The sequence below is a fragment of the Dromiciops gliroides genome, chromosome 4 (assembly GCF_019393635.1).
Source record: "Dromiciops gliroides isolate mDroGli1 chromosome 4, mDroGli1.pri, whole genome shotgun sequence".
Lineage (NCBI taxonomy): Eukaryota > Metazoa > Chordata > Mammalia > Microbiotheria > Microbiotheriidae > Dromiciops > Dromiciops gliroides.
The window spans coordinates 196,715,080-196,735,810 of NC_057864.1; the positions used below are offsets into that span (position 1 = coordinate 196,715,080).

General features: G+C 42.5%; 1 protein-coding gene, 1 long non-coding RNA gene and 2 other non-coding genes across 4 annotated transcripts in view; 1 reads left to right on the top strand and 3 right to left on the bottom strand.

Annotated features, from left to right (window-relative positions):
- ST6GALNAC2 (ST6 N-acetylgalactosaminide alpha-2,6-sialyltransferase 2) overlaps positions 1-11,874 on the top strand; it is a 74,590-nt gene extending 62,716 nt beyond the window's left edge. The window contains exons 2-9 of the mRNA XM_043964548.1: positions 799-862; positions 2,475-2,643; positions 4,072-4,237; positions 4,799-4,937; positions 5,812-5,915; positions 8,018-8,101; positions 8,875-8,974; positions 11,216-11,874. Coding sequence (XP_043820483.1) covers positions 799-862; positions 2,475-2,643; positions 4,072-4,237; positions 4,799-4,937; positions 5,812-5,915; positions 8,018-8,101; positions 8,875-8,974; positions 11,216-11,383 — 994 coding nt within the window. The 3' untranslated portion in view covers positions 11,384-11,874. The remainder of the gene's footprint in view (positions 1-798; positions 863-2,474; positions 2,644-4,071; positions 4,238-4,798; positions 4,938-5,811; positions 5,916-8,017; positions 8,102-8,874; positions 8,975-11,215) is intronic.
- A 648-nt stretch (positions 11,875-12,522) lies between these two features.
- Positions 12,523-20,440, bottom strand: LOC122726691. Its single transcript, XR_006352814.1, has 5 exons — positions 20,288-20,440; positions 19,679-19,765; positions 16,921-17,013; positions 15,282-15,419; positions 12,523-12,625 (listed from the first exon to the last, which is right to left on the bottom strand). It is a non-coding gene; the product is annotated as an uncharacterized LOC122726691 (long non-coding RNA).
- LOC122727091 lies at positions 15,508-15,580 on the bottom strand. Its single transcript, XR_006353047.1, has one exon. It is a non-coding gene; the product is annotated as a small nucleolar RNA R38 (small nucleolar RNA).
- On the bottom strand, positions 17,093-17,169 carry LOC122727090. The gene has a single exon (XR_006353046.1). It is a non-coding gene; the product is annotated as a small nucleolar RNA R38 (small nucleolar RNA).
- Positions 20,441-20,731: the final 291 nt, after the last annotated feature.

Genomic DNA, 20,731 nt, shown 5'->3' on the forward strand with positions numbered 1-20,731 from the left:
TAAAAGAATATTGTTCAATACCCATATGCAATTTGTTTCTTTAACTGGATTTATTCAGAGCATTATTAGGTTTGCAATAATTTCATGTTCTGTCCTTTTTTGGTCATGTCCAACTCTTCATGACCCCATTTGGTATTTTCTTGGCAAAGATACTGGAGTGGTTTGTTTGCCGTTTCCTTTTCCAGCTCATTTTACAGATGAGGAAACTGAGGTAACCAAGGTTAAGTGACTTGCCCAGGGTCACGCAGCTAGTGAGTATTTGAGGCCAGATCTGAACTCAGGAAGATGAGTCTTCCTGACTCAGGCCTGGTGCTCTATCCACTATGCCACCTACCTGTCCTTCCTTTACAATAAATATTTTAAACAAAAATAATCAGAGGCTTGCTTTTTCTCCCATATCCTAAATGACCTCCACTAGAGACACAAAGGAGACCATGAGGTATTCAAGAACTCAAGGAAATCAAGAGGATTAACAAAATAACAACAACAACAACAACAATAATATCTTTCATTTAGATCGTGCTTTAAGTTTGGCAAAGCATTTTACATGTTGTCTCATTTTACTTTCACAACAACCCTGAGGGGTAGGTGCTATGATCGTCCCCATTTATAGATGAAAAAGCTGAGGCATCCAAAGGTTAAATGACTTGCTTAGAGTCACACATTCAGTGTCTGAAGCAAGATTATATAGACTCAGGCCCTCCTGACTCTAGCCTGGTCCGGCTCTCTATACATTATACCACGGCACAGAGAAGACAGGAGCATAATCCTTTATTTCTTTCTGCTTGCTCCTCATAGGAAGACAGTGTCATCTGTATCTGATTCTATCAAATCTGAAGTACCTAATGCTTCCACTAGAAAGGTAAGATGATCAGCCCCTCTGCAGGAGTGTTGAGGGGGAAAACAAGATAAGAAGATGGCCCTAATTGGATGATCCCAATGGAGGAGAAACCTTTTGTGGCCATGCCCTCTCTGGCAAGTAACACAGTGCTAACAAAATAATGGGTACCCAAATAAACATGCCAATATTGGGATTGATAAAGAAATTACACCGTCTTTAGTCACCTGCTTGCTGTTCCCACCCCCTCACAAGTTAGGTAACCCTATAGCCTGAGAGCCCCTAGTATTCTTTTTTTTTTTTTAATTTTTGTGGGGCAATGAGGGTTAAGTGACTTGCCCAAGGTTACACAGCTAGTGTCAAGTGTCTAAGGCTGGATTTGAACTCAGGTCCTCCTGAATCCAAGGCCAGTGCTTTATCCACTGAGCCACCTAGCTGCCCCGAGCCCCTAGTATTCTAAGCAGCCCTCTGGACACTGTGGGGTACACAGAAAGAAAATGATAGAGTCCTCCAAGTCTATTGGGCACAAATTTTATAGGATGTGACCTAAAAATATTTACAGTGCATTATATAAATCGGTCTAAGGTAACAATATTAGTTGAAAATGTAATGATGTCTGAGATGGTACAGTAAGGCTGGGAGGCAAGTTATATGCAGAAAGGATCCTTTTTTTCACCACTAAATAAATTAAATTTGTATTAGTTATTATAATTTATCATATGAATAAACATTAACTAAGTGCTTACTCTGTGGAAAGCACTACACGTGTTTGGGAGGGGGCAGTGGGAAGGAGAGCGAATGTGGAAAAAGTTTAAGAGATAGTTATTGCTCTCATGGAGCTTACAAATTTAGTTGGGAATGTAGTATACACACAGATAACTATAAGAAGAAATAATGTAAAATAATTCATATAAAAGAGGTCCAAAGTGCTCTGTGAGCCTGGAGGCTAGGGGGAAGGCATTACTAACTTAGAGAGATGGGGAAAGTTTTGTGGAAGAAATGGTTCTTTGAATTCAATCTGGAAGAATGGGTAGGATTTCAAAAGGAAGGAAAGGGAACACCTCTGGTCTAAGAAAGGGTGGGAGCAAAGACCTGAAGGACAGAGCTCCCTGAGAGCAGGGATGGTTTCTCACTTGGTCTTTGCATCCTCATTGCCTATATCAGACTTTGCCCTTAATAGGTACTTGGTAAATGTTTCCTGGGTGGATTTGGAAAGTGAAAGCTGGGCCATTTCTTAGCAGAGTGAATAGATCACGGTATATGAGAGTTTAAAAGACTGTAGAGATAATCTTCATTTTATAGATGAGATCCAGAAAGATGATTTACCCAACATGACACAGTGAATTAAAGGAGAACTCAGGTGTCCCAGCTCCCAGTCTTTCTCCCACAACACACTGAATTCCCTAGGAGAACTGGATATTGCCATTCCTAATGGCTCATAAATCCTAGTATGGTCAGATAAACTTGGATTATCTCTTGAGCCACGTGGCTAGTGCCTTGGGTGGAGACTATGGTTGCTTTCCTATTCCCTTCTCCCCCTTCCCCCACCCTTTAGAGAGGGCCTCCTGGTTCCCCACTAGATTATCCCATCCTATTACTGGCCCACAATCTGAGCTCCATCAACTCTCCCCCACAGCCCTGTAATCACCAGATGTTCAATGCCATTCAACAACACCATCTTTTCAAGCAAAAGTTTGACTTAAATATTCCGGTACTTTTGCACAACGGACTCTTCACCCAGAAGCTCTGGGACCAACTAAATCAACAGAAGTCTCCCTATGGCTGGCAGGGAATTCCCTACCAAGGTAATCTTTTGCTGCTCTCCCCAGCCCTGTGCTTCTTCCATTGGTGGCCTCTCACTCACCTCATCCCTAGTTCCCTTGGGTAGGATGGGATTCCCCTCATCCACTACCTTCCCACCCAGAAACTGAGACACATCGCTAGGGAGCCACAGTACTCATTGGTTACTAAGTTCAGATGCCTGCTGAGCATTCCCTTTACTGACATTCCCATTTACCCCTAGGTTCTACAAAGAACTCTTGCTAGAGCTAGGGTTCTCCAACTCCTCTGCCCTTGGCTGCTATGGTCCCCAGTCTGGGAGGACTGAGGAGTCTGGGGGCTTATGCCAAGTGAGAGGCTTGGGCTGCTATGGTGAAGCATCTTATCTTTTCCTAATTAAAATGTTCTGATGTCCAGATAGAGATGGCAAACATTCCAGTGACATCATATAGCCTTGCCTATTTATTGTTCCTGCCCATAATTGTCATAATTCCTAGCCCAAGGTCCTACCTGATAGAAGTCATCCCAATCCACATCCCTTTTGCCCCTCTCTCCTCTACTCCCCCCACCATTGTATCTAGTGTGGTAGGGAAGAGTGACCAGAGATGTTGGGGTCTGGTTGGGGTACTTTGTAAAGTCAGATAGAGCACATCTCTATCCTGGGCTTTGGATTATAGCTGTTCTCTAATTCCTCTTGGAAAATCCATGAAATGCAGGTTTCCCTCAAAAGACCACTAAGAAAGGACCCCTTTGCCCTTTAGGCTAATCTACTCATCTGAGAAGAGGACCACAGGCAGTGGCAATGAAGCAGAAGGATCCTCATTTCTGATCTTCATTGTTGTGTTCCCTTAAGATTTTTTTTTTTTTAGCAAGCTTAAGTTATCCTACAATATATGTCACTCCTAATGCCTAGCTAAGGATCCCTAGACCCTGACCCTTCTGGATTCTTCTTTTTTTTTTGTAGGGCAGTGGGGGTTAAGTGACTTGCCCAGGGTCACACAGCTAATGACACTTGTTTGAACTCAAGGTTCTCCTGAATCCAGGGCCAATGTTTTATCCACTGCGCCACCTAGCTGCCCTGCATTTTTTTTTTTGGGGGGGGGGTTGGGCAATGGAGGTTAAGTGACTTGCCCAGGGTCACACTGCTAGTAAGTGTCAAGTGTCTGAGACTGGAACCCTTCTGGATTCTTAAAGGGTTCAAGGGTGATAAAGAACCAAGGTACAAATTACACTAATATCTTCCCTTCCAAATCTGACACTGCCTTCTCCCCCCAGCCCTGCACCTTCTCACCAAGCCAAACTCCATCTTTGTCTTGGTCAATGGTCCATCGTTTCTACCCCATGTCTTTGCTGGTTTTTCTTTGGGGAAAAGGGCTGATGGAGAGTGATGAGCCTGTGACATGCCTCCCTCCCACCCACTTCTTAGTTCCCCCCTCCTGGCTTCCATCCCACAGCTATAGTTTCCACCGTGAGCCTCCTGAATACCTCAGCCAATGCTCAGATGTTTGATCTCTCCACAAACCACACGGGTTGCATTCGATGTGCTGTTGTGGGCAATGGTGGCATCCTCAACGGGTCCCGCCAAGGTCTGGAGATTGATTCCCATGACTTTGTCTTCAGGTACGAGATCTCACCAAGAAGCCCAGTTAGGAGAAAAGGCTATTGAGAAGTGGGGGTGGGGGGAGGTAGTGGAGGAGAGCAGCTAAAAAAGAGGGGAAAGAAGAGTGTATGGTCATGGGGGGAGAAGGGTTACAAGCAGAGTAAGTACTGTGAATTCAGCACCTCCCTGATGTCTACAGAACCTCCTTGAAAAGAAAAAATGAAAAGAAAAAATGAAACCTACAGAACCTCCATGAAAAGAAAAAATAGTGCCTGACTTTGAGGATCTCCTGGTCCGATGAGAGACAGGACATGCTCATGGAAGGACTTAGGAACATATGAATAAAAAAAAAAGAATATATGAATCAATACATGAAAAGTAAGATGGTAGAAAAAAGGGATATAAGTGCCAAAAGAACATAGATGAAAGCAGCAATCAGGGATAAGAAAGAAGAGGAGGGGTATGGATTGGCAGAGAGGAAGCTGTAAGGCAACTTAGATCAGTTCAAATAAGTGAAGACTCTGTGTTGGGGACTGATGAGAAATGAAGTTCTTATAATGGGGAATTCCTTTTCCTTTTAGGATCAATGGCGCTGTGATTAAAGGCTATGAGAAGGATGTGGGCACCAAGACTTCATTCTATGGCTTCACTGTGAACACAATGAAAAACTCCCTGAAAGCTTATAAGCATCTAGGCTTCACGTCAGTGCCCAAAAACCAAGTGAGTGCCCCCCATGGGACTAGAGACATTGCTTTGTAGAACACAGGAACTTGTGCAACAGGTTATACCTGTAATAGCTAGAACCCCTTGGAAAAACAAGGGGCACTAACCCTCATGGCCTTCAGACTCCAATTCTGGGGTTCACAGGAGAGTCCTGATCCACAGCATAGCACAAGGGTTCTTACCTTGGGGATTGATTTCAGGAGGTCCACGTACTAGGATGGAAAAAAAAATTGCATCTTTATTTTCACTAAACTTTGGCTTCTTTTGTAATCGTATATATTTTGTTTTATGCATTTTAAACATTATTCTGAGGAGGGCTGGAGCTAGTTGGTACTTGAGGGGATCCATGAACTTGAATGGGGAAAAATTCGATTTGACCAGACTGCAAAAAAGGTACATGACACACAAAGAATTTAAGAACCCTTGCCAAAGAGACTATAAATTTGCCCCTTTGCCTCAGGGTGGACTCTATCCCTCAGAAGAGAAGTGGGAGGTGGAGGTCAGCTGAGCTGTGGAGGAAGGGTACAAGTACCTAGTAAGAGACTAGCATCTCCCAGTAGGGTTTTTTTTTTTAATTTATTGTTTTTAGCACTGAGGGACTACAATTGAGAGACCTCAATTGTGCAGCAGGTCAATCAGACAGGTATGTCTTGGTGCCAAGTCTCAAGACTAGCTCTTCAATCCAGAGCCTCTTTCTGGGCCCTGAGGATTATCAAGGATATCAAAAGTGCTTGGCATCCCAACTCCATGAGATGGGAGTTGGGAGGTTTGAAGGTCATTTCCGGTAGGCCAACCCAGGTTTAGAGAGGGAGTTTCTAGGTTAGATATACAACCCACATTTCTGGCTCAGGTATCTCTGTCACCTTGGCAGGATCTGCACTATATTTTCATTCCTTCAAATAACCGGGACTACCTGATGCTAAAGTCAGCCATCTTGGGTGAGCCTGTCCCTGAAGGCCATGACAAAGGAGATAAGTAAGTAGACTAGGCAAGGTTGGGGCAGTATCATGTTATGTGTGTGTGTGTGTGAGGGGGTTACAGGATAAGGAAGGGGCATGAAACTGGAGTAGTCATAACCTAACATCCTAACACTCAGGGGGTCCATTGGTGGGATGGGATGAGTGGAGACCAGGGAAGTCCACCATCAAGGTTTCTTCAAGCAGAGTTGGCAAATTCCCAAGTCAGAGTTGAAGACTTTATGCTCTTCAGTCCCATGACATCCCACACTTTAGAAAAGTGCAGGTAACATCTCTGACAAACATCCCACTGCTCAGACTGGTCACCAATAACCCTTTCTAATGGTGAACCTATAAGAATATTCAGGGGCAGCTAGGTGGCACAGTGGATATGAGCAGTGGCCCTGGATTCAGGAGTATCTGAGTTCAAATCCGGCCTCAGACACTTGATATACTTACTAGCTGTGTGACCCTGGGCAAGTCGCTTAACCCTCACTGCCCTGCAAAAACCAACCAAACAAACAAATAAAAGAATATTCAAGAACCACTGGGGTGATGGGTGGTAGGGTTCAGTTCTGAATGGACCAAGTAGGGACTTATTTATTGTTTGTCTGAAGGATCTCTCAGAAACTAATCCAGCTGCCCAAAGCTAGGATCTGGAAGAGGTCTTTTGGTAGTGAGGGTTTCTGCCTTGGTTAGGAAAGTTGTTTTCCATAGCTAAGAGGTCCATGACTCCCACATAATAAACAGGGAAGTAGATTGCTTACTGCTAAACCTCCTATGAAATGCAGGCAAGATCAAGGGAATTTTGTTTTCCTGTGTCTTCATTTGAACCTCTCCACCTTCCTCTCTTCTTTCCTAGACCAAGCAGCTTCTTTACTCCAAACTGAGCCTTCTCCCATGAAATTTCATATGCTTGAAATAATTTCCTTGCCCTTCTGCTTCTGGGTTCCCCCTAACATCTAACTTTACTTAGCCCTAGACCAATGGAAAAAAAAAATATCTAAACCCTAACCATTTTATACTCATCCCCTACAGAAGTTAGTAGATTTTGAGGTTGGCCATCCTCAACTCCTCACAAGCATGCACAGTGCCCTGGACTTTGTAAAGCACATAATAATTACTAATTGATGATGGTGATAGTGACAACAATGACTTTTGTGACCCGGGAGGGGTTTGGGCTCCTAAGAGAGGTTCACTCAGAGGTTAGGTTTTATAAGATAGTTAGTAGCCTCCCTAACACCAATGAACTCCCCCTCCCAATCCCCCAATCCTTCCCCTACCCAATCCCCTTCCCAATCCCGTTCAGGCCACTTTCCTCAAAACCCACCTCATGCAACACCTAGAGGATCTGGCCAGCAACATCCCAGAACTCCATCCCAAACTCCTCCCATATCTCCCTCCTCTCCCTCTTCTCGGGTTCCATCCCAAACTCCTGGTGTACCTTCTTCTCCCTCCCAACCTACTTCAAGAGCTCCTTCCCAAACCCTCACCCCACCTCTAAACCCATCTCCCTTCCAAAACCGACCTCCCTCCAGGGGTCTCTCTCAGACTCCCACTCCACCTCCCTCCAAATCCCCTTCCCAATCCTCTCAAGTTTCTGCCAATTTTTCTCCTTCTGTTGTATGGCCAACTCGGACTCATTCTCCTCTCGTCCCTTCCCATATTGCTCCCTATGTTTCCCAGCTGCTCACTCCAAACCCTTATTTTCAGCCACCTACTATCCCTATCCCCTTCACCCCTTGCTTTCCCTGCAACTACCCCTGCCCTCCTGATAAATCCAAACCTCCAGATTCTCTCTATTACCCACTCTTTCCTGCCCCTCCTCGTCTTCCTCCTCTTAAGCTCAGTTACCCACCTGCTAATGGGCTGTTCACACCCCCTTGTTCCCTAACCCACCAGCCTCCACTAGACTGCTTCACTTTAACAAAACCCTATCAAGCTCCTACCATAATACCTGCCTCTTTCTACACCCCCTTCTCTCGATACCATCCTCATCCACGAAGCCATCGTCGTCGTCGTCATCACTCCCTTGCCCCGATATCGTCGTCGTCTCCAACTCAGTTTATGGATATTAATTATAATCGTTCTGTACATTTCTTCCGTGAAAACTCCTCCTAGGCCACAGACTTATTTTGGACCAGATGCCTCTGCGAGTAAATTCAAGCTGTTACATCCAGAATTCATCAACTACCTGAAAGAGAGGTATGGAGGGTGCCCCGGGGCCCTTTTCAATGCTCAACTCCAACCCCTGACCTTTGCCTCCAACCTTCCTCAGAGCTTTCCTTCCCCACTGGGTGGTCACTACTTGATCCAGGCACTAGCATCTTCCTACCCCATCCCTCTCTCTCTACACTTAATGTGTCTGATTGCTCTCCTGTACTAGCCAACATTGTCTCAATAACCATAGGCCTCACCATCCATAAGATCTAGGGCTTAAGGGAAGTCACCTTATTCCTTTCATAGATGCTCAGAGCTAGAGCAGGAAGAGATGAGGCAACTGAGGCTCAGGTCACACAGGTTAATTTAAAATCAGAAGAGCTGAACCTAAATCATCTTCCATCTCCAGAGCTAATTCTCTTTCCACTGTACCATGTGCTGCTTGCTCCCTCCTGGTCTGTGGGTGAAGGATAATTTTAGAGTTGGGCTCAAATCTGTCAATAAAGAGTTCACTGTGGGATTCCCTCGAAGGTAGAGTAATGACAAAGGTGGGAAGGAGGGGACTGGGTAGAAAGAGATTGGATTGGGCTCCAGCAGCAGTTTCTAATCACCATCAACACTGATGGGGTATACAAGCATAAGAGATGGGCTAGCAGTGTGGGGATATGGCTAAGGTACAAAGGCCAAAGCCTCTGAAGAAAAATTCCCTAATCCATTTGTGCTAGTTGTCACAAAAATGCAATTATCAGACATGGCCTCTGACTTGCATGGATTCAGCTTTTTATGTGAAAACTCATGACCATTCTTTTTGCCTCCAGGTTTTTGAAATCACAGCTCATCTATAAAAATCATGGGTATTTGTATATGCCCAGTACTGGGGCCCTCATGTTGCTGACAGCCTTGCATACCTGTGACCAGGTAAGAAATCTTTCCTCCTCCTAATCAAGTTCAGTTGTACTTACACCAGGACCATCAGTAAACAGGTTTATTCCCTGTTGGGGATCTTTACAGGAGCCTTAGGCCTGGAATCAGTTTCCTGAGAAGCACTCAATTCACGGTAACCTTTCCAAGAAGAGCTGGGACTGAGGTGCAATCTTTGCCTCCTCCAGTCACCCCATCTCTTTAGGCAAAAAACCTTATCCTGTACTGAACTGCTGGGGACTGAAATAGTTTGATCTTTTCCCATACATACCCCTTCCCAGCTTGTTTCCCTCATCTCAGGTCATGTGTGACCGTGGATGAGCAGTAACTATCTTCCAATCACTTTTTTTAAAGAGGGAATGAAGTGGTCTTTGCCAATACTAACTAAAGTTATGGGGTTCAAAGCCTCAACCGCTACTATTAGTTGAATAATTTTTAGTCGATACTCTTAAGCATAGGCCCACCCCAGTCTACATCCTATCCTCACACCTTTTTGTCACTTGTTTATCTGCATACTAACCTATCAATTTGTTACATTAACAGTATTATTTATTACACAGTCTTCAAAGAGTGATACTGTAAACCAGGGTTCAAGTTCCCCTCCTACACTTGCTGTTACAATAAGGCATAATCTCTGACGGGCTTTATTGATATTGGTGGATTGTCTCCACAGTAATTCCCACTCTTCTTGATGTTCTCTCTCCTTATCTGTTGGACCCTTTCCAGATGCCTACAAACATGATCAAGGTCTCTCTCCTCAAACTCAACTTCCTCACCCTTATAGATCTGGCTCCTGACCTCATAACTGAAATTGCTTTCCAAAACACATAGTTCATGACTGCCAAATCTAGAAGCTTCGTCCTTAGTTTCCTCCACTTCTCGGCAACAGTTGACACTGTTAACCTTCTACGATACCCCTCTGGTTTCTCAGCACATTGCTTTCCTGGTTATGACTGACCATTCTTCAGTACCCTTTTTTTTTTTCTTTTTATTTTTTTTGGTTAGGCAATTGGGGTTAAGTGACTTGCCCAGGGTCACACAGCCAGTAAGTGTTAAGTGTCTGAGGCCAGATTTGAACCCAGGTACTCCTGACTCCAGGGCCAGTGCTCTATTCACTGTGCCATCTAGCTGCCCCTTCAGTACCCTTTTTAACTGATACACCGTCCCTACTAAGTTAATCCTAAGTATATCCCAAAGCTATCCTGGACCTTTTTCTCTCAAGCTCCCAAAGTAATCTCATCAGTTCATATGCCTTCAGTTTATCTCTATGTAGTCCTAGCCCTTATCCTGAATTGCCTAGTGGACTTTTCAAACCAGGTGTCCCACAAACAATTCAAATTCAGGTTTGTCCAAAATAGAATCCCACCCCTTTTCCAAGTTTTCCCTATTACTGTTTTGGGCATCACTCTTTCCATTCAGGTTCCCAACCTGTCATCCTTGACTAGTCTTAGTGCACTCCACATATTCAATCAGTTGCAATCTTGTCTCAGCACATAGCCACTCCCCTGGGCACCTGTCTGCTCTAAAACAAGTCTTTTATTTGGGCCTCCCTGATACTTTTATTCTCTCTCCAATTAACCCTCTGCACAGCTGCCAGTGATTTTCTTAAATTACATGTGAATACCATCGACCCTGCCCTGACATCTCTCCTTCCCTCCCCTAGACTCCAGCAGTTCCCTATTGGACATATGATCAAATACAGGATGTACTAGCCATATAGGCCTGCTCACGACTATGCACATAAGGATCCTGCATCACCCCATCCATGTCTTGGTACTGGCTGCCCTCCATCCCTGAAATTAACTCTGCCTCTCTTTAGCTCAGCTCAAGCACCTTCATGCAGTCTTTTCCAACTACCTACACCCCGCCTCCCCATCCCAAAACTACCTTACCAAATCATCTTGTTTTTTTTTTAGTGAGGCAATTGGGGTTAAGTGACTTGCCCAAGGTCACACAGCTAGTAAGTGTCAAGTGTCTGAGGCCGGATTTGAACTCAGGTACTCCTGATTCCAGGGCCGGTGCTCTATCCACTGCACCACCTAGCTGCCCCCTTACCAAATCATCTTAACGCATATATTCTGCATCTACTCCTTCCTATGTACAAGTTGTCTGTACTATACAACTTAAGTCTTTTTAATAAATGAATTCTCTTTTGAGCCAGAGACTATATTTTCTTTCACAGGATTATGCATTTAGTGGGAATAAATGCTGTGAACTAATTTAATTCCTCTTGGGCAGGTCAGTGCCTATGGATTCATGACAAGCAATTACTGGCAATATTCCGACCACTATTATGAACTCAAGAAGCGTCCTGTGGTTTTTTACATCAATCATGATCTGCGCCTAGAAAAGGATCTGTGGAAGAGTTTGCACAACGCAGGCATTATGTACCTCTATCAGCGCTGAATCCAAAGCCAAGCCAAGCAGTAATCTAACAGCCGAGCTCAGCATTTCCTTACAAAGTCACTACTATGTCTGAGACAGAAGCCCTGTCCTTGGTTAAGAATTAACAGATGGTTTGCAGAGGGCATTATCTTGAAACTGAAAATGCCCTATCCTAAAATGGAGATGAAAAATACGTAACACGCAGCCAGATTTAGGGGCAGCCATGCTTGTTGCTGATTTTCCTGCATTTTAAAGCGGGTAGCAGGCACTGTACTCATTTGGAAACGACAAAACGACACATCAATCACACCCTCTTTACCCCACAATACTCTAATAACAGTATGAAAACCAAAAAAATTTCTTAAACACAAAACTTCAAACTCTGCCCAGAGACAATGGAAAAGAAATATTAAAGAACTCAACAAGAATCATTCAGTAAGATAACAGCAGGTCTCTGAGAATAACAAGATCAATTCCTGCAAGATAAATTTCTGCCCAATAGGGAGGGGAGGGGAGGCACTCCCATCTGATGAATGGGTGGATAATTGAATGTAATTTGAAACATTTTCCCACTCAGTATAATTACATAAATATTAAATGACCTTTTTCTTTTGTCTTTTTTGCTATGGTGTTAGAAGGCAGAGAAGCTGGTGGAAAGAGGGATGAGGGTGGAAGTTAGGAAGTGTAGAGATCCCATGTAGAACTCAAAAACCTTTTTAAGTTTCTCGACTGGATTTTCAGAGCAATCAATTATAAGGATAACTAATTGCCTACCAATCCTGTTGCATAAACCACTCTACTTTGGAAATCAGAATTGTAAGCCTTTCAATAACTGGCACCTAAGAAGTACAGTCTATGATGACCCAATAGCTTCTCATGCTAACACAAAAGGTTATAAGTAGTATTGGGGGGGGTGCAGCTAGATGGTGCAGTGGATAGAGCACTGGCCCTGGATTCAGGAGGACCTGAGTTCAAATCCGGCCTCAGACACTTAACACTTATTAGCTGTGTGACCCTGGGCAAGTCACTTAACCCTCACTGCCTCATAAAAAAACCCAAAAACAATAGTATTGAACCTTCTTGCTAATAATGCTAATATTGCCCACTTTGCTGCTAACAGATGTGTTTAGGTGAAAATGACTTAGGGACTTATTATGAAACATGTTTTCAAGTAATTTTATTTGTTAAAGTATACACACACAGGGCAAAGTATATACACATATAGTAAGCCTGTTGGCCACACGATGCTTCAATAGTAGATACCTGTGTCAAAGGAAAAAAAATAACATGTCAAAAAACAGCCAATTTTATGGTCCCCATATAGAAAGTTAGTTGTGAAGGTTCCTAACCCCAGCTCAGTGTTGCAGGTTTGTTCTATATAGTATCTACAAGGGTATATAAATGGGGGAGCAAAGGCTTGTTTTGCATGGGCATGAGCCTTCAAGTAGATTACAAGCTACTGGAGGACTGGACTGTCACAAGACCAAGGTTTGAGCACCACTACTTAAGTTACATTATGTCAGACCTATAATTTCCATCAGTTAAATAACAGAGCTCACTTTATGAGACTGAAGCTTGAAGTGACAGACTCAAGGTCTTATGAATTCTAGTGTCCTTTACCATAATGCATTTTTAAAAATAGGGTAAGACTTGTACTATCCACACCTCACAAGGTCATGAATAGTGTTTTATAAATTGACACACTATAGAAATGTGATTAAATGTGAGCAAAGTTCCAGAACTATTTACAATCTGCCTTTAAAACAAATAGGGAATCCAGAACTGTTAAGTCACTCTCTTAAGATCACCCTACACTAGAGGACCTTTCTTTAAATATTTTCACTAAGGGTAGTCATCTTCACAATCACCTTGGTTTTAGATTACTTTGCAGGCCAGTTCTCAACCATGATCCGACCTTTCACCGAAAGTCATCAACCTGCCATTTCACTTTTATTTCAGTCTGTAAGTTAACAGGGTCAACTCTCACATCCACTAAAATAAAATCCAAACACAAACCTCAGGGGCTGAGCCAAAACTGTGACATTAACTGAAATCCCCACACACGAGCATTCTTTTCTTTCAGTGGAAAAGGGACTCTTTCTATCCAAGTTCAAGACAGGCATTTAAATGTAGAAAAGCCAGGGAGCCATCAAGTACCACCCCCACAATCTCCTTGCTCTGCCTCCTTGGTTCTAAGACCAACAAATGCCAGATGTGCCACTCAGAAAAGACCCTGAGCCAAAGAGGCGCTGAGTGCTACACCACCACTCTGTTGTTGAATGTCAAAATACTGATGTCAAATTAAGTAGAGAAGAGGTTAGTGGCTGGAGGTGAAGCTATTTTCAGGGCACTGTCTAAACTGGCATAAACCTGACATTTAAAGTCCTCCCTGGTAAAAGGGCATTCCTAAAACAAAATTATTCGACCAATGTCTTTTCACTCTTGACTCTGGTGCTACTTCTTGGGAGAAGGTGCTGCCCCAGCAAACAATGACAAAATTTAATCTAAATGGGTAGAATGAGGTAGGGCTTAAAGAGAAACCTTAGAGAAGCCTCCTAAGGGTGGCATGGGCAACCATGTTTGCTAAGGACTAAACTTCTAGTTTTAAGATCTCAGATGAACTTGTTTCTTTGAAACAATCCAAAGATTTTATAACCCACCTCCCTTAGAGGTATGAGTAACAAAAAATTGGTGAACCTTACCCTAAAATGCAAAGTCTACTTAAGGGGAAAGATGACCAATCAGAACTTAAAAAAGCTGGGGTTTGGTGTGTAAGAGATAACCTCTGTAATCTAACCCATTTAACCCCACCCTGGGGCTGGGGGGGGAGGAAAGGGTGTTGTGCCTCACTTCCAGACTGGAAATATAGGGCACCCAGTGAGACCAAACTGAACCACCACAGGTCTTAGAGCCAAGTGTAAAAGCTTAAATTAAAAAACCTGGTTTATGTTCTTGTTTTTCCCTATGTTCCAGGAAGCAGGACATTAACTTAATGCTTATTAATGAATGAATGAATAAGGGTGCTGTCTTTCCATTTCATATTAGTTTACCTCCACTCCACCCAAATTGGACTATTATCAACCTGCCAATCAAATGACCTTTCCTTTCATCCATTTAAGTCCAATGCAAATGCTATCTACTTACCATAAAATCCTTGCTGATTCATGTAATTTTGTTGTGCCACTCTTATTAACTCTATGACTGGGACCCATGTCTCACCTCACCTTCTGACATTGTCTGAGAACAGTGTTCTGCACAAAGTGTGTACTTAATGTTTGCTGAAATAACTAGTGAATGAATTTTAGCCTACTGAATCCATTGGAATTTTCTTTACCTGGTTACAGGTACAATGCCTATGGGGCATTTTGTTCATAACTATTCAAAGGAACAAGCAGTAGCTACTTTCACCTGGTTGAAAGTAGGAAGAGCAAACTGGGACTGAGGAGCAAAGAAGAAAAACTGAGCACCTGGACTGAATTATCTCAAGATCCTAACAGGTACATTTGAATTGGGTTTCCCAATTTAGGGTAGAGTTTGGTTATAGGACATTAAACCACAATGGCACGCAGAATGTACATAATAAGAATCAAAGCCATGTTTTCTTCTGACTAACCCTGAATCCTTACAAGGAGGTGAGCTTCATAGTTCTCATGTAAACAGACCACTGGAAGCACCAAGCCATTTAGCCTCAGAATTGATTTGCTTTCCCTTCAGTTAAGTTTTCAGACAGGGATAACAAAACATCATTGGCTTTTGGAGCTTCCTGGGAACAAAACACTGAACAACTCATATTTCGATTCGCCTTAAAGCAAAACAGATCATAACCTTGTCCAGTGTACTACAAAAATCCACTCATGCACAAATGCCTTACTGATAATCCATAAGGCACCAAGCTTCAACGTTTTTCGATGATGTTTACCTGTTTTAGAGTAGAGAACAAGTTTTCTACTCTAGCATAGCTTCTATCAGTGATGTTCTTAAGTCTTCAAACTACAGGAGTAAAAAGGATCCTCAAACCATAAGCTTCTGTTCCTCAGCAGGTGAGGCTGACTATACCCTACCAAAAAAAATTAACACAATAAAACATTTATCAAGTTAACTTAGAGAAATCCCATTCCTTTTAAAAACAGCATTTTAAAAGAAAGCCAAGCTTCAGAAAGTTCTCATTCCACATTTTTTTTTTCAGACAGGGATAACTTCATAACATCACCAGCTCAGCTCTCATCACCAATTAACAGCCTGTGAACTTGTTTTTATAAGTTTGATCACTTTAATTATTATTGGCTTCCTTTGCAATCCTATGTATCTTATGCATTTTAAAACATTTTTCTGAGAAAGCCTCAAACTGCTAAAAAGGGTCCATGACACAAAAAAGACTAAAAAACCCCCTTCTGTAAAACAAAATCACTTTAAATATAACTAGCCAAAGTCCCTTTTTATTAAGACACCCATATTGTCTTTTCCTCACAATAACACTGTAAGGTGGATAGACTGGAGTACCAGGTATTGTTACAATTCATTCTACAGATGAGAAAAAGATTGCTCAGGATCCCATTTTTTAAATAGATGTCAATCTTGTGTCCCAGGGATATATACTAGAATCTCTTTTCTTTTCCCCCCATAAACTATTTTGTCATGTACACATAACTATAGTTTTCTGGGTCTTTTATTATGTCAACTAGCATAACAATCAGTTGCCAATTAACTATACAAAGCAAACCTCAAAGTGTATAAAGGAAAAAGGTATTTAAAGGATGCCAGCCTGACTCCATCCCCCCCAAAGAAAAAACAAAACCAAAAAACACCAGGCAAATGAATTGTTTTGCAAACATCCCAAAAATTAACACAAGAAAGATAACTACAATTGTTGAGAAAACACTAAGTATTGAAATTCTTTCATGGAGGTTATAGTCTATGTGAAAAGAAAAATAGGGATGATGATTCCTGTTGTCTACCTCCAAAAAGGATATTTGGGGGAGAAGCTCAGAACACCACAAGACTTCCCAGAGAAAGGGTAGAGTTGAGGGAAGGGACAGGGTACCACTGAAAGACATTCTCATAAAGGAGCGTTTGCAGTGGGAGATAGGGACTTCCCAATGGACTTAAACCCACAAAGTCTGAGGACTAGGGGACTGTCTTCTCTGATAATTGTCTCCAAAAGCAGTTTTCCATCCCAGGATATGCATGAGGTACTGGGGCAGTGATAGTTTTCACTCTTTTTCTATACCACATTGAGTCCTTTATAGAAAATAAACCCAATGTTTTGTGATGGTCATAAAACCAGAGGTGAAATAGACTCTTCCATCTAGCAGGACCCTTAATTTTTACAAATACAGTAACAGGTTATAAGTTACCTAACATAACAAAACTAGTTAATGAGAGAACAAGACTTGAAAACCTGGGGCTACCAACCAATAAAATCCAATATTTCGCGATGACCTCATGACCTTTAGTTTTTAATGGCTCCCTAAAGAATCAATTCTGGGCAGACTGGCCAATAACAAAACTAATACTTAAAAGAACCCATGCCATACTTGAAGACAATTTTAAATACTTACTCTTTGAAGGTCGAAGTTGGAAGATGGGAATCTTAACATTCACAAGAAACCAAAGCCTTTCTTCTGGTTTTAGGGTCCAGAAACAGCCAGCACCTGGCATCCCAAAAGATACATACATAAGAATCTTCAAACAACTTCAAAGTGTGTTTACTCTAGAATTAAGTTTGCAGAGCTGGGCCTCAGCAAGATGGAATCCACACAAAAGATGTTGTTCAGACAGGGATAACTTTATAATCATCACTAGCTCAGCTCTCACAAATGCTTTAAAACCCTGGACAAAGTAAGCCAGACTTTCCAGTTACTCCCCTTTCCCATCAGTTAGCTTTGTGGCAGAAGCCATATAACATTAGCATGGGCCCTAAAAAATTCCTGGTCTTCAATGGTAAGAATTAAGACAAAAAATTTCGAGCAAGCAACTGGGTAGAGTAATCTATCTAAATTGGGCAGTGAATGAGTCTTACACTCATCAAAACTGGCTCAAAGATCTCAATCTTGTCACAGCTGGCTCAAGCAGGGACTTACACACTCAATTGGGTGGAATAATCTAAATTGGAGGGGAAAGGGATAAGGAGGGAGGGGCAAAAGTAGGGAGGCAGATTGGGGAAGAGAGCAGTCAGAAGCAAATCCCTTTTGAGAAGGGATAGAGTGAAAGAAGATAATAGAGTAAATATCATGGGGAAGGGAATAGGATGGAGGGAAACAGTTAACAATAGTAACTGAAAAAGAGAAAAGGAAAAAAACTGTACAAAAAATGTTTATAGCAACTCTTTGTGGTGGCTGAGAATTGGAAATCAAAGGAATGCCCATCAATTGGGGAATGACTAAACAAGCTGTGGTATGATTGTAATGGAATATTATTGTGCTGTAAGAAATGACAAGGAGGATGATTTCAGAAAAACCTGGAAAGACTCATATAAACTGATGTACAGTGAAGTAAGCAGAACCAGGAGAACACTGCAGTGACACCAGTATTGTTCTATAAGCAATTGTGAATGACTTAACTCCTCTCAGCAATACAATGATCCAAGACAATCCCAAAGGGCTAATGAAGAAGTATACTATCCACCTCCAGAGAAAGAACTGTTGATTGAGCAGACCGAAGCATGCTGCTTTGCACTTTCTTTTTTAAAAAACTTGAGTCTTCTTGTATAAATTATTAATATGTTAATATTTTACATAACTGCACATGTATAACCTATTATCTGGTTGCTTGCTACCTCAAAGAAGGGGGAAGGGAGGGAATGAGAGGATAGAATTTGGAACTCAAAACTTCAAATAAAATATTTTTAGCAAGCAACAATTTCAGGTCATGTAGTCCAATGTCCTCATTTGACAGATGAGGAAACTGAGGGTAAAGAATGTCTTATGCAAGTTTCACAGAAGTAGAAAGTGAAGAGCCAGGCTATTAACACAGGGTGCTTTGACTCTTCACTGCACTTGCTACCATGTAGGACCTTCAAATACTTTTGTGGTTATAGTTTTTCCTTTTGTTTAAAGACAAGGATGGGGGCAGCTAGGTGGCTCAGTAGATAAAGCACTGACCCTGCATTCAGTAGGACTTTGAGTTCAAATCCGGCCTCAGACACTTGACACTAGCTGTATGACCCTGGGCAAGTCACTTAACCCTCATTGCCCCGAAAACAAAAAATTAAATTAAATTTTAAAAAATAATAATAAAGATAAGGATGATGTCAGAATTCTAATTAAATTACCAGCAAACAGATTTGCTGAGGATTTACTGCAAGGCAAAAATCTATCTACTTTGTCTTCTCCCCTCCTAAACAGTGTTCTGTACATAAGTTGTCTCTTGTGAATGAGGCAAATATGGCAAAGCGGTTTGTGAGAAAATAATGGATTTCTTGGGGGGGGGGAGACCCAGAGATCAGTTTCAGTCCCTTCTCTACCCCCACCCACCCCCACTCCAGAAAATCTAGTTCTAGAGGAACTCCAGAAAATCTTGTCTGGGAGAAAACCAAGGGAACAAAAGAAATGGAGATAAGTGAACAGATGGGATCAAACCACAAACAGATAATGGACTTTGCCTTAAGGAACTTGAGGGTCTTCTCCCTTGATGTCATCTGTAGAGTTCATTTTAATTTAGATCACCCTCCTCATGTCAACTAATGGAACTGAATGATGTTCACCGATTAGCTTTAATCAATCTATAAAGAGGATAAAACCCTTGGCCATGGCAGGGTCTGGCTTTTTTGGCTCTTGGCTCTCTTGGCTGATGCTTGGTGTGTGCTCTTGGCTTGGTCCTCCCCCTTAAAAAAGGCATAGGTCTGATGGGTTGAGACCATGAGAAGTTGAGACACGTGGTCAATCCTTTACTGATATATATATCTCACTAATTTATAATAAATGCTTACTGCCAAAATTGGTACAGTGGCAATTTAATTTATAAACTATAGTAATAGCAATTAATTTTAGAAAATACAGTAAAGTCATGATGATTTTTTTTTTTTTGCGGGGCAATGGGGGTTAAGTGACTTGCCCAGGGTCACAGCTAGTGTCAAGTGGATTTTTTTTTTAAATACAGGTTAAAAGGCTGGACTCAATCAGGAAAACAAATCTTTACAAGGTCTGTGACCTATGGGCAAGTTACTTAAGCTCTGGACTTTCAGTTTCCTCATGTCTAAAACCAGAGGATTGTTGTGCTCATTGATTTCTTAAAAACCCTTTCCAGTTAAATATATAACCCTATAATTCTCCATCCATTCTTATATCAATCCCAATCACCATCAGTTAAAGAAAATACCGTTTTCTACTCTTCCATTTCTGTTTCAAAGTCCAATCCCTTCTGGCATCAACGCGGCCTCCACTTTTCCCAGAGCGAATGAAAAGCCTGCGGATGACAAATTGGTTACCGACAGATTGGGGAGGAAGGAGCCAGAGTGAATTCTAGATTGGGGGTGGGGGGGAGAGAAGGGGGAATAACAGGAATCAGCATCTCTGCCTTCTAATGCAAACTCAGCAGGGGCTCCAGCCCAAGTCCCAGAAGCTGGGTTTCCCGGGGGGCCCTGAGGCGTTAGTCATTGGGTCATCAAGCATTTATTGAGTGCTCCCCACAAGCCAAGCACGGCGCTAAGCGCTGTTATAAAGGGCAAGAACAAAAATAGTCCCTGACCTAAAGGAGCTTGCAAGCTAATGAAGGAAGACTTGCAAATAACCCTGGGCCCGCATATGGAAGGCAGCCAGTGCAAAAATCACCGATCGAGAACTGGGATATAACCCGGGGGAGGGGCGGGTAGAGGAGTCACGGAGGTCGGGGCGGTCACGTTCTTAAACGAGGCCTCTCCGAGCCTTGCCTCGGCTTTCTTCCAGGCGCCTGATCCCATCAGCCTCTTATCGCGCCCATCATACTCACCATGGTCCAAAGCCTAGGCCTCTTCACCGGGTTAGGCCGCGACGAACCAAGCATTGCCACACGGTCCTAACCAGTAAAGGGCCGGAAACCGAAAAGACACGCGGCTGCCGTGATCTCGCAAGTCTTCACCACCAGTCTCGGGAGAAGTGTCGCGATGCTGGCAAAGGATTATGGGAAATGTAGTCAGGAAAGACCCGTCACGTGGTGAGAGGAGGATGCTCATTTCTAGAACTTGCATGTACACCTAAGAGGAAGTGCAATAGAAATACATACGTTGATAGCCTGTCCGGAAAGATCCATTCTCTTTCATTTTGAGACTGTTCCAGAGGGCATACCTTCCAAGCCTACTTATCCTGTGCGATCCCTAACCATGTTTTCGCATACAGCAGTGGATAGAGTCAGGAAAACTTAGGTTCAAATATACACTTATTAGCTGTGTGACCG